The following is a 13,840-nucleotide window of genomic DNA, read 5'->3' on the forward strand; positions in this document are numbered from 1 at the left end:
TGAAAGCTAAGTGATGGTAAAGGATATAGCTCTCCCAACCCCCACAATGCTTTGATTTCTTTGAGATTTACACCTCATAGCAATTTTGATCTCTGCCAGGCATCATGTGCATTTGTGTTGAAGAGGCTGTAACCAGTGGCCTTGTTTCAAAAAGTCCAAATCCCCCAACATAAGACATCCTTTCTAATATTTAGCAGTGAACAGGATGGCATTTTATTTTTGATTTTCCAAGTCAACGGATCTTACTTTTAACATTAGGTTTGATGAAAAGAGCACAAAGGTACATACCAGGCAGAGTAAGGCAGTGATTTGGAGACCAGCATTTGCATTTTAGGACAATAACTAGCTGCATGGTCTCTTTGCTTTGATGAGAAATAAATGGGAATGCAAATGGCTCTTGAAATTGCTTCAAAAAGTTTATTTTCTCCTCCCCTGCTCTAAGCCCCTTAATGAAGACAACAGATCTCTGAAGTATTCAAACACAAATCTTCACAGAAATGTGCGGAGGTGAGTTGGTGTTAGTCTGATTTTCTCACCACTTTGTTCAACCACTCTGGTGACATCTTTCAACGTGGGGCTTGTGGGTGTCTTTTTATGGAGGCAGGCAGAGTGTGGTGTTATTTGATTTTTAAAGGTATTATTATAGTTGCTTAAATAAGCAAATAAAAACATTCCCTCAAATGATTGAAATTTGTTGGATTTATTTCTTTCTAAAGTTTGTACATTTACATATATCATATACATATTTTAAATCCTTCACTATTTTGCATGATTTCTATTACATAAAAACCATTTAAATGCAATAAATTTTGTTGCTGTAAAACAACAAAATATCCCCAACTTATAAAAACACAGGAACAATTATATTCATAAACATTTACACAATAAATGTACTCTATATATCACAGCTTCTATACATATCAGGTGACTCACTTGTCTACGAGGTTTAGCTTTACTTGAACAACAGTGAAATAGGGTAATATTTATATACAACTATTTTAATAAAAAATAAAGCAATTGTAAAATGTAAACTTAATTGTCAAAATATTCTTTAAACACTTTAACAATATCCACACAAATTACTGTTCCATTCAAAAGAAGACCACCATAAATGCCATCGTTTTCTAGAAGATGGCATTTCCAGAATCTGGTAGGTGGTGATGAGGAACAGGTTTCCAGTACGTGTTATAGTACCGCTAGCTTACCCAAATCTGCTAATGCCGACAGTTTCGCCATTGAAAAGGAGCAGGTTGCTATTTTGTCACTAATTACTTTCACAATTTGCAGGGGACATATGGCACCAGGACTGCAATAGAACTGAAATGATTGGTGGAGAAAACTTTGAAGGTAAAGAAATGTTCCACAATGCCAATCAGTTTGAGCCACAGTGAATATAACTCAGTTATTATAATAGGCTGGAAAAGTTAAAAGCTTCTTTATATTAACAGATACAAATTATCGCTTTTCTGCCTGTCCTATGGTAATCAAGGCCGACAATATAAATTCTCCGCTAGTGTACATTTCTGCTCTAGAAATGGGTTCCTAAAACTTGAGATAGAAGAGACTGCAGGGAGGTGGTTAGGCCTTTACCTAACAGCTCTGATCTGGACTGAACAAAGCTGCTAAGCTAGCACTTGAGTGTTCCTTGACCCTTCCCCCAGAAAGGAAATGTTAGCCATTTCCAGGAATCTGGGTGTGGAGGCAAAGATATCGTCCATCCGTGGTTAGAGCTCAGTGTGCCAGTTTGTTTTTTGCAAAGGTAAAATACGTGGTGTTAATTTCACTCAGAGAATCTTTGTCATGACGTCTGTTCATGTGCCACGCTCAGTGACTCAGTCACTCTTGGAGTTGATACCTTGCCTCAGCAGGGTCACGCTATCAGGACACCTGGATCCCTAAAGCAGGGGAAGTGGCATTTGAAACCCAGGCTGTCCTTGCTGCTCAGTAGAAGCCTGAGTGAAGTGGCGGCCGGGGGAGAGGCTCCTCTTTGCAGAGATGATGCGTTATCACCACCCTCTGCAGGGCTCTGGTATTCAGGACTCAGAGCAGTCAGCCTCAGACCTGCAGTGTGGTCCTTAATCGAGCCTTGGGCTGGGACTCTTCCAGGAGCGTCCGAAGACTTATTTATGTCGACTGATGGGAAAATATTAAGTGAAACTCCAAAATTCTCTCCATTAACCAACATTTGCAGGAATTGAAGTTAGGGTGCTTATTTCTATAACACTATTCCTAAGAGATTAGCTCGCTGCCCTGCAAAGGGAAATGCATTTTAGTTCGGTTCCTTTCCATTTCCATCCTCGCTGTTGTTGCTGATGGAAAAGTGCTCAACCGCTCAGCATGTTCAGTCGGAGCTCTCTTACCAGTAAAGCTTAGAGGGGAGTGTGGACAAGGCACATCAGTGCTCCTACAGGAAGTGCCTCCTTGTTTCTTCACTTGTACTCCTCTCTCAAAGGAATGATCTGCAGAGCAAGCAGCTCTGCCACCTTGGAAAATGATGCACACCAGCTTCTGGGACTTTACCCAGGCTACGGAGAGATGCTGGAGAGCTGCTGCTTGTGAAATACAAGAAAGTCTTCAATTTGGTGGTCCACAAGAAAGAATGTGATATGGAGCCCCTCATTTATGTCTTAAAAATATAATGCATCTCAAAGTCAGACACTAGAGCTCAAATTCCACCCTGGCCCTTGGAAAACATCTGTGATGCAGTTTCCACCCCCTCTGTTCATCACCTCTTTAGAATATTCTGGCTCTTTGCATCTTAAGGTCTTATGTTTGTATAACTTAAAACATTCACTGTGTGTGCATGTGTGCAAGCATGTGTACACATGTCAGAGGTCCCAGACATGTCAACTTTTCTCCTTATACACCTAAGGGGACAGTCAACTGGTTCTAAATCTCACGAGTAGAGGATTAACCACAAGCATGGCTACCCTAAATGGAAAGCAACCAGTTTACTGTCCCCTAAGCTTCAATTTGGTCTAATTACTCTTGTTCCTACAGTTTTACAAAAGTATCTTAACAGCATTAAAAATCAATGTGCATATATACTCTCTCTAGAGTGGATATTATTATCCATGTCAAATGGTTACTTGGCTTTATAAACTCCATGGCTTTATGTTAAAGTCCAAACATTTCAAATGGTTAAGGCCCAAAAACGAAACATTTTGTTTCTCCTACTCCTTTTCTACATGATTTTTGAATCAAATGGCTGTTTCTGCAGATCACAATAATTCTTAGAAGGAAATACTCTCGCAAAACTAAGACCCTGCCAATCATTCACAGAGCCAGTCCACTGCACGTCAAGAACCAATTAGGAAAAATGATATATTTGCAAAAATAGTTTGAGACTATAGAGTTAATTAAAAACAAAAACAAAAACAAACAAAAAAAAACGCCTCAGGTGTAACTACCAACACATTACTGCAGCCTGGAGCTGAAGTTAGTCTCCCATCCCACAATTCAAACTCTCTGAATCAGCTACAAAGACATGAGGCAGTGTGTTTAAACAAAAGACACTGCACTCAGCCACTCACTCAAACACACTCAGTCACTGCTTTAAATATACCAAACATGCTGGTTAATAAAATTTTAGTCTCTAGTTATCTATTTACACTCTATAATATAAGCAGTAAGCTCAAACAACTAAGGCCAGTGGCTCTTCTTTGGGGAGAGGCAGGAAAAAGAGACCTAAGTATAAAAATATTTAAAATAAAGTTTAAACCTGGTCCTGAAATTCTTTTACCTGTGACACTAGATGCTAATTTGTGCAACTGCAAACCTAGGATACAGTACCCAATCCTGGGATGCCCTGATATACTTTAGTGCTTGTGGTATTTCTTCCAAGTCAAGCGAGTACGGATGCGGCACCACGAGAGTGGTTTGATCTCCCGTAAAACATACACAAATACATAAATGATACGGTGGGTACTTAATTCTTCCAAAAGCTATATTTTTTATGGACTAATTACAACAACAATAAAGAACGTGTGCTTTAAAGCATCACATTTTGTAATAAGCCCAAAATTGTCAGTTTGACTTTAAGTGCTCTTAATACTAAAGTTACTAAGACTGCACAGGCTGCCTTTTTTTTTTTTCTTTTCTTTCTGTATTTCCCAAATTACAGGGAGCTATGCCCTTGGTATTGCACACAGTACACTGCAAAAGATTCACAAGGTTAGTTCAAAGTCATTTTTGCCCTGGTGATTCAAAGCTCAAGGACAGAATTTTCTAGCATAAAGTCTTATTAAAATTTTTAATCAAAATATTATTTGAATTTAAGTTGAATAAAACAATACCACTATATATACTCTCAACAACTTCATTATATAATCAGTCCTATGAGGTTGTACTTGCTTTTCATATCACACTGATTAAGGACAAAAATAATTTTGATGTACATGTACCATACACTGATACGCAATCTACACACTGATGCATTTACATACATACAACTATAAATACCCACAAATACAACAATGGCAGGTGACAGCATTTTCTTTGACGACTGACATACTACCTGTAAGAATATTCTCCAAAAGCCCGCAATACTACAGATACACACATAAATTACAAAGGATGAACTGAAGAGACTTAAGAAAACCTACTGTATATACAATTATGTAACTTGCAAAATTTTCCTGCTGTTGCATTCAAGTCAAACTGTCATGCAGATTCAAGTATTTAATGACATTCTCTCTATGAAGACATTCTGTCTGCATGCAATGGGCCAATTATTGTCATAAGCAGAAGGCTGCCCACATGGGTTCTGGATACTGTAGGTACAAAAGGAGAATGCCTTTGGATTTCAGTCCTTCCTTTATGGATGAGAGATGGAAAAGGAATCTGTGAGAAAAATCAGTGACAAAGCACCTCTCTATTGCTATCAATAATCTATCACGGGGTTATTCTGTGATGATTTGATCAGGTAAGATGCTATAAGACTGGTGGAAAGAAATTTGCTGACCTGTGGCAGAGCAGTGGCATGGCCTGGGAGAAAAGATGGCCAGAAAGCTGTGGAGCAAGGCAGGAGGCCCAGAGGTGCATCTGCCTGCAAAGCTGACTTACCATTTTCTGTCAGAGTAACTTAGATGCTTTGAGACAAAAGCAGATACTATTTAAACTCCAACTTGGACAATTCCTCATAAACTAGACTTCAGGTTTAACAACTCTTAGGATGCCACTTTTGTTCTTTGTTTTACAGTGCTAATTTTACAACTGGAAAAAATTCTGTCATTTGAAAAGTCAAGGGATGACTCACTGCTGAAATGAAGAGAGGTGGCTCCCAACCTGCTGAAAACGCAACCAAGTCCACGGGAGTTAAATTACAGAGATTCAAACCTGCAAAGCTAAACTTCCTGTGAATTCAGGATGCAACATGCTTAACTGATGACTACAAGGAAAAATGCCAAAGGAACTCAAATTCAAGGACAATTAATGAAACCCAAGAAGGTTTTGATAGTAAGACAATGGAGAAGCTTCTTTAACGTCAATTTTCTTTCAATTGTCAATGATTAGTTAAAAAGAGAAGAGTGCAACTCATGACAACCAGGCCCTGCCTCTCATCCTTCCCAGATCTTTACATGATAGAGGGAGCAATAGGCAAAGGACAGTAGAAAAGCTTAGTGTAAGTTTGTGTTTAGGCAGTAAGAGGGCCTCTTTCCCTGCTGGTTGCAAAAATTCTTGCACAATCTCAGAAGTTCTGTAGCTTGGCCACAGGGTGAAATACAAACCTATCTTAGCCTTGGAAAGCCAGCCAGATTTTTCCTCTTCCAGAGTTAATTCCTCATGTCACTTCTGCCTAGGGACCAGCCCTCATTTTCTAGATTAGGATAACAGTTGGAGACGCATAGGGGATCCTTGGCACAAGACCACTGCACCAAAAAATGCTTTCTATCCTCTGCATCTAAGAGCAATAAAAAGGTTACACATAATCCAGGGACTACATTTCCATCAGAGGACTCTCTCCCATCATGGTTTTGCTGAGATTAATTAAAATTCACAAAAGTATTGCTCAGTTTAATTAGACACTGCTGAGAGTTAGCAAAATGATGTTTCAAAAAAGTGCACTTCAGAAATGCCTATGGGCTGGCGATAAAGTAAGGACTCTGCATCCTAGTAATTAAGTTCTGATTGCTAATGAGGAATCCCAGACACCTCCCTGTAAAAGCCAGCATGCGAGGTGGGAACGAACCCCTAAAATTCAGATTTTATACATGGGCCACCTGTATGGTCAATTTCGCAACAAGACTATGACCAAGGTATTCTGATAGCTGTCAAGATTTTCTATACTAGAAATTAATATGAAGTGTATTGATGTGAAGAAGATTTATCATATGGAAGGAAGTCCCAAGGCTCCTGGGCGCTGAGGTGGGGGACGGAGGTGGGTGGCATACCTTCAGAGGAAAGGGAAGGGGTGCTCCCTTGTACCGTGAATTGGGCAACAGGCTTGGAGCAGCTGTGAAAGGAAACATCCTCAATTTCTTCTGGCTAGATACCACAGGAAATAAATTATCCCAAAAGAAAATGTGGTTGGCTATGGGCCAGACTCTCAGAATCTAGGCAAATCAGTGACTGTTTCCTCCCATAGCATAAACTCTTGGCCTCCTTCATGCGCTCATGACAGACAGCAACCTTCAGAAGCCTCAGGGAAGAGGTGTTCTCAGCCCATGCGCTAAAGATGGACAGCATCATGCTATGGCAATCTGAGATCCTGGCTCACAAAAGAACCTTTAAAATTGTTTTTAAAGATAAACTATGCAAACATGGTATAATGAAGCTTCAAAAGAGCCCTTCGTATCCAATGATCTATTAGCCTATCCAGAAGTCCCTGGAGTTAATATTAGTGAGTCATATGACACGGACAGTGCTATAGTGGTGCTGATGCTAGCCGAGTATTTCAAGACTACTCTAAATGTCAGAAATACTGTAGCAAGGTACCATTCAATGTATATTAAATAAGTAAAATACATACAGACATTCTATATACATAGACATAGACTGTGGGCAAACACATTCAAGCCACTCAGGGAAGTTCCTTTTTCTTTAGTTACTGAAGCTCGTAGATGACACGGTCTAGGTACCTCTCTCCCCTCTGCTTAGTATAAACATTTAGGCAGAAAACAAATATCCTGATAATTTAGATTATCAGGTAGAAAGACAGATAACTTGCTTGTGGATATGTTGGATTCAGTGAGAGGCTACAAAAATCAATCTGATACATGGGCCATATTGGTAACTATCCTGTTTGTTTTGCAGTTCTGAAACATAAACTTAGTTACTGCCTTTACCCAAACAAGGCAGAGAGTTAAAAGTGAGTTTTTTTTTTTAAAGGTGTGGCAAAATACTTATTACAAAGAAAGGAACTGCAACCCTAGAGAGGGGTAAGCCTTCTCTGGGCAACAGCAAATATGGACATTTACAGAGGGGAAGGAAGTAAACGTTAATAAATAATTCTGTAAATAAATGCTAGTACATCATAATAACATACCACTTAGACACTACCATGGCTTTACAGCAGGTTTTCTCTAATTCACTGGAACCATGCTATTCATGTAGAGCAGCTGATTCTTTGGTCATAGTACCTTCAACAAATAAACTGTAGAACTAGAGAAAATTTCTAAGGGAGAAAAAAGAATAATCAAAGTGATTCTATTAGTTCTGAAGTTGTGCCACTTGTGGAGATTTTAACTTTAGGGATTACAGAGTTTCAAGGTTAGGAAATCACAAAGTTCTAGATCTCAGTGGGCTAAACTTTCACTCCTTTCTCTTCCTCTACAGAGGAATATTCTGTTTATCACCCTGAATTTCAAAGGGACTGTAACTGGAACAAGCTCATGACTGCAAAGTTAATAGAACCATTTTGAGTAGACAGAAAGAAAGGACCGAAAATAGATAAAGTATTTTTAGGAGAAAGTTGAGTAGTAGCAGAGTGAAGTGGCTATCCAGGAGACTGAGATAAGAATAAACAAAGTCACTTTGCACCTGCAACCAGAAGATTCCTCAGTTTTCCAACCATAATTCATTCTATTACTTTCAGACATATTTTAAAGAACCAATATCCATTGTGGACAACTGCAGCTACATTTTCCTCCCTTATTTTGTCTTAAGGACACAAGAAAAGCTGTTTCATTTTAGTATTATTTTGTTAGGAAGGAAGAACTCAATATCACAACCAGGACACAACCCCATGCCCACACACGCACACACACACACACATATGTAGAGTAAGAGAAATCTATTCCTGGATGGAAAGATATCAACGATAGAGATGATGGATTTCTACTCTAGACCCTGTGGGAGTGAGGTAACAATTCCTGCAGACTGAGCACATGCCTACTGCTGCAGCTCCTCAAGGGCCGATTATTGCCCCCATCCTTTAGCAAACAAAATTAACTGGATATCAATCTTTCCTCAACCTTCAAAGGCAAAATGACTCCACTTCCTCTTTCCCTTGCTTGGCTGAAATGGAATCAGCACTTCAAGCAAGCTAATGTGCTTCCCTAAGTTCTCAGTCCTACGATCTTCACGCTCCTTTTCCCTGCTTCCAGCAGGGTCCGATCTCAACAACAAGTGCTAAGCTGCACATGAAGCTGCCTCATATTGGAGCAACTAGATTCCCAGCACTGTGATTCTTACTGGAGCATCTGTGAGTGCTCAGTTCTACCTCTGTGACTGGGCAAGATTTCACATATAAAGGCGTATATTAACTCCAGCTAGAATTTACTAAAACTACAGTTTGTCCAGTTAAGTGTTTCACAATGGATTAAATTCTTTAACCTTAAAAAAAAAAGTGTAACAGTTGATATGAGAATACATAAAACAACTGAGCAGACTGCAAACAAGAGAAAACCGAAAGAGAAAGGATACATAATTCATTCTGAAATCACGATCCCCTCCTCCTCACAGAAAAGGTGCATTAGCTATCAAGTTGCAAAAATCATCAAAGCAAAAGAAATCAAGAGCAAAGACAATCTGTACAGAAACTAACAAAAATATACAATAGAAAAAATTACTAATGCACCATTTTGTCACAGACTTTTTTTTTTTTTAAATATATTCACGGATTACCAGAAAGATCTTGAAAAACCCTATTTTGCTCCATGACCAGCACTTCCTGGCCGCAGATGGACTCTAAGTAACTTTTTGCTTAATGCTTGGTGTTTCAGGTCGGTGATCCTTCCTCTCTGACACGTTACGCTTGACTTTGGCAGTGATTGGAGAAGTATCCGGGTTCAGCGAAGGACTCGAGTGCGACTTCTTCAGTCCTGCAGCCTCGCTTTCGTCGTTACTCAGGAGCTCTTTGCCTCCTTCCTTGAGAATGCTGACATACATTTCATAGCGGGTTTTCTGAAGGCAAGACCAGAGAACAATGGTAGTCAGAAAACTGTTCAAAATGCACGTGTGCAGCACACTTGTGTATTACTCACCTGGAGAGTGTGAATGGCTGTTGAAGACTTTGCTTCATTTCCCAAACTGACAAATTACCTGGGCACTTACTGGGCACATGAGAGGCAACTACAGAGACTGTCTCAGGTAGATAAGAAATTAAGTTAGAATTTTAGTTCTCATTTGTTCTGGATTCTGATGGAATGTCAACTTGGAGTTGCTGGCTACCAGATGGAACACCATGAATCTAGAACACTCAGGCACGAGAAGGGTGTAAGTTGGAGGAGCTGTCACCTCTGGTTTTCGGCGGCTGCATGGCTCTTGTGGCTCTGTACTAAAGTCACCTGAGCCTCCCCAGGTAATCCAGGCTTCACATGAAACTGGCTTGGATATGGTTGTTTACTCTTTTTCCGACTCCCTGTAACCCTACAAAGGCTCGCCTTGAGGGACCATTCCATGGCGAATCTCCTGGACAGTCAGTCCCCTATGAGACCATACTACTTTCTAGAAGCTGCTCTGGGTTTCCCTCCATTGCTTTTCTGCAAGGATTACCCACTTCTCTGGTTATTATGAACAGGTGCTGCTATGAACAGTAAGAAGTTGGCAGAATTTCAAGTTATTTTCTGATGCTTTTCTCACTCAACAATATTCATTACCAACTATGTACTGAATACCTACTATGTTTCAAACAGTTCCTTGATTCCTTCATCTCTTGGATATCTAAGATTTTTTTTTTCTTTTTCCATGGCTCTGGCACTTTTTTTTTTTTCCAGTTTCTATCCCAATCAGTATATAGAACTATCATATATGTTGCAAATTGGAGAAGGGTCTCAGATTCTTAATTTGATACATTCTGGTAAAATAAGTATTCCACCACCCTGCCTCAACACATGAAGAATTTATAGAAAGCTTAAAGTGTTTTATTTCTAAACCAAAGAACATGTCAGTTATAAATTGTCCCAACAAAGGCAGGCAAATTCTGTTTTGACTATACATCCGTCTTAGGGATTTTTCTAGTCAGATTGGGGTTTTGTATGTGTCGGTTTTAAGTAAGTAATTTAGAAGTGCTACCTTTTCAAGCTGTTTGGTTTAACAATGGGAAAAAGCTGCTAGACATTCAGTATGTTCTGGGGTTGGCCAGTATTCAAGTGGGGTGTGAGCGTTGGTTGCCGATGATGACATTTATTGAGTGCCAACAGCTTAGCACAGGTCATTCACACAATATTCATATACAACTGATAACTTATCATCCCTGCTTTACAGTTAAGGCAACAAAGTTGAAGAGAAGTTCAAAGTCAAAGTAAGGAAGAAATTAAACTGGGATTTGAACCAAGGCAATCTGAGTTCTTAACCCATGGCTCTTAAGCTATATTACCTCCATTGATATGAAAATACAGATTATATGTATATAGATTTTAGGATGACTACTCTGACAGACACTGTTGGTTGGCCAATCAAAGGCCATTCTCAACCCCCTCCACTCTTATGTGCCTTTCACTACAAAGACTGATAAAACCAGAGATACTTACTTTCCCAGTCCCTCTTGTAGCTAAGTCGGGCCATGTGATATTGTGGCCAGTAAGAGGTAAGGAAGAGTCTTTTGGGGGGCTTCTGGGAAAGTGATTTTGCTTTCTGATAAAAGGGACAGAATTTAAGGAGAAGTCACTGGTGTTAACCTCTCATTCGTTTTTTTTTCTCTGAGACAGAGTCTCATTCTGTCGTCCAGGCTGGAATGCAGTGGCATGATCTCAGCTCACTGCAACCTCCGCCTCCCGGGTCCTAGCAATTCTTCTGCCTCAGCCTCCCAAGTAGCTGGGATTACAGGCGCATACCACCACACCCAGCTAATTTTTGTATTTTTAGTAGAGATGGGGTTTCACCATGTTGGCCAGGCTGGCCTCGAACTCCTGACCTCAGGTGATCCACCTGCCTCGGCCTCCCAAAGTGCTGGGATTACAGGCATGAGCCACTGCACGTGGCCTAGCCTCTTTTTCTTCTTCCGTCCTTAACATGGACATGACTCCTAAAGCTGCTGCTCTGTGACATGGGCAGTAGGTATGAGGAAATAGGACAACATGCTGCGCCTGAGGAAAAATGGAAAGACGGAGAGAGCCATGTTGACATGATGAGCTGGATCCAACCCTAAGGCTACGACCTCTGGAATCACGTTAAGTAGGAATAATAAATATCTTATGGGTTAAACCACTGTTTATCAATTATTATTATCTGCAGTTTAAAGCGTTACTAAATACACATTCCAGTTTCAATAAAGAAGTAACAAAATAAAGAATAGCATGCTAAGCATTATCTCAGAAGGTCACATGATGGTTTCATAAGGGCATTTGCTAGTAAAAAATGTCATCAGTATCACACATCAGTAGATGCACTGAGAAATCAGAGGATTGAACAAGATCATATCCACAGGACATAAAGATTCTAAACTCCTTTTCATTTTATGAATTTATTAATTAATCTACTCCTAAACTGCCTTGGTGGCAAGATTAAAAAACAGAAAAGAACTACCCCCAACAGAAACAAAGTTTAGTAAAATAGTCTAAAGGTAGTTTAAAAATAGATTCAGGAAACCAGCGTAAGGCATACGATTTCATGAAGCTGGAGCGTTTACGCAATGAAAAGAGAATGAAGAAAAATTGTTTAGGTCACTTGAAAGGGGACAAAAGGAGAGAAGGTGATAGGGACAGTTTTCCACTAGTCTTTGAAGAAAGTGATACTACTGGGAAAATCCACCTGAAAAATACATGAAGGAAAGCCATCTCATCCACTCATTTTACAGCTCCAGCTGCAAAGCTATTGTCTTAAATAAATTACATCTGTGTGCCAATCAACAAACAAAAGGCACAGCACAGAGGTGTGGCAGTGCATGAGCCATCAGACCAGAAGAAAAGACAAAGCAGAGAAAACGGGGTAAGTGGGGCCGGAAAACAAAGCCTGCCCTGCTAAGGAAGCCTTCGAGGGTTGATGAGTTTGCAAACGCTGCGCTCCATTTCTGACTTAAAAAAGGCTTATAGGGACAGAGGTTACAAAACCCAGAAATGTAGCTTTGCATTTTACCAATCTCTGAGTCTAGATTTTACAGAACCAAACCAAATATGCCTCTTCAAAACATTTTAGGAAAACATAACTTTAATCTCAGGACTAACCAGCAGGTATTAGTTTTAGCCAAGTATCTCTAGGATTACAGACTCAACCACATATGTAAATGCTATCCAGAGGATTTGAGGACAAAATAAAATTGTCTCAGAGTAAAGAAAAATAACTCTGAATGATGCTCTGGAGAGCAACGGCAAGAAACATAACTTTGAAATTTCTCTCTTCATTGATTTCTCCTCATATTCTCTTTCTGGGCAGTAGGAAGGTCATATTTCTTAACTATGCAACAGCATCATTGGGAGAGTTTATTTCCTTTCTTCCTTTCAGAGAAGATGTGATTTGCATCTTTTTTCCTAAGACCGATTGTGAAATTTAAGTTTTAAATGAAAGCTGGTGTGTAAGAAAAAGTAAAGGAGCAGCAAGAAGTATATTAGTAAATTACTTTTTCTTTTTGAGATGGAGTCTTGCTCTGTCTCCAGGCTGGAGTGCAGTGGCGTGATCTCGGCTCACTGCAACCTCTGCCTACTGGGTTCAAGGGATTCCCCTGCCTCAGCCTCTGGAGTAGCTGGGACTACAGGCGCACACCACCAAGCACGACTAATTTTTTTTGTGTTAGTAGAGACAGGATTTCACCATGTTGGCCAGGATGGTCTCGATCTCCTGACCTCATGATCCGCCTGCCTCGGCCTTCCAAACTGCTGGGATTACAGGCGTGAGGCACCACACTCGGCCAGTAAATTACCTTTTAAAGGTTTGACGCACCAGCTCAGAGACTGAAAACCATGATCAGTGTTCAAGAGGTCAACTTGGACCCAAGAAGCTCATCAATCACATTGTGGCAGACGGTGTTTCCTGCTTCCTGAACAGCCTCTTCTTTCGTGCTAATGGAACTGTGCTCTTTATTAAGAATGCCAACATGCCCAGTCCCATGAGAGGAATTATGGTTTAAAGCAGGCGTGATGACCCTTGTCTCTGTTAGTTTCCACTGCTGCCCTGTGGCCTAGATTTGGCCCCTGACATGTAAGTACAAGTCTGCTAGGACAGTTTATGAAAGCAGCTTCTTTTGCTATTCTGATAGAAGGTGGGAGGCAATAAGGTATTTTAAAATGAAGGTACATACATTGTTTTTTAAGACATAATGCAACTGTACACTTAACGGATGACTGTATGCTGTAAACATAACTTTTATATGCACTGGGAAACAAAAAAATTTGGGTGACTTGCTTTATTGTGATATTCGCTTTATTGCAGTACTCTGGAACTGAACCTGCAGTAACTCAGGTACGCCTGTATCTGTAACCACTTTCAGGTTCTAGGAAATGATTAGCACTCTAGTACTTAGGGA

General features: G+C 40.1%; 2 protein-coding genes across 12 annotated transcripts in view; both read right to left on the reverse strand.

Annotated features, from left to right (window-relative positions):
* Positions 1–684: 684 nt before the first annotated feature.
* LOC100173459 (pleckstrin and Sec7 domain containing 3) lies at positions 685–2,230 on the reverse strand. Its single transcript, NM_001133000.1, is given in 1 exon segment — positions 685–2,230. A coding segment is annotated over 1 exon segment (315 nt). The 5' UTR covers positions 2,186–2,230; the 3' UTR covers positions 685–1,870.
* PSD3 (pleckstrin and Sec7 domain containing 3) overlaps positions 685–13,840 on the reverse strand; it is a 727,754-nt gene continuing 714,598 nt past the window's right edge. For all 11 annotated transcript variants that reach the window (XM_054561279.2, XM_054561280.2, XM_063726550.1 and 8 more), the window contains one exon: positions 685–9,345. In XM_054561279.2, the coding sequence (XP_054417254.2) occupies positions 9,130–9,345 (216 nt within the window). In that variant the 3' untranslated portion in view covers positions 685–9,129. The remainder of the gene's footprint in view (positions 9,346–13,840) is intronic.

The sequence above is a fragment of the Pongo abelii genome, chromosome 7 (genome assembly GCF_028885655.2).
Source record: "Pongo abelii isolate AG06213 chromosome 7, NHGRI_mPonAbe1-v2.0_pri, whole genome shotgun sequence".
Classification (NCBI taxonomy): Eukaryota; Metazoa; Chordata; class Mammalia; order Primates; family Hominidae; genus Pongo; species Pongo abelii.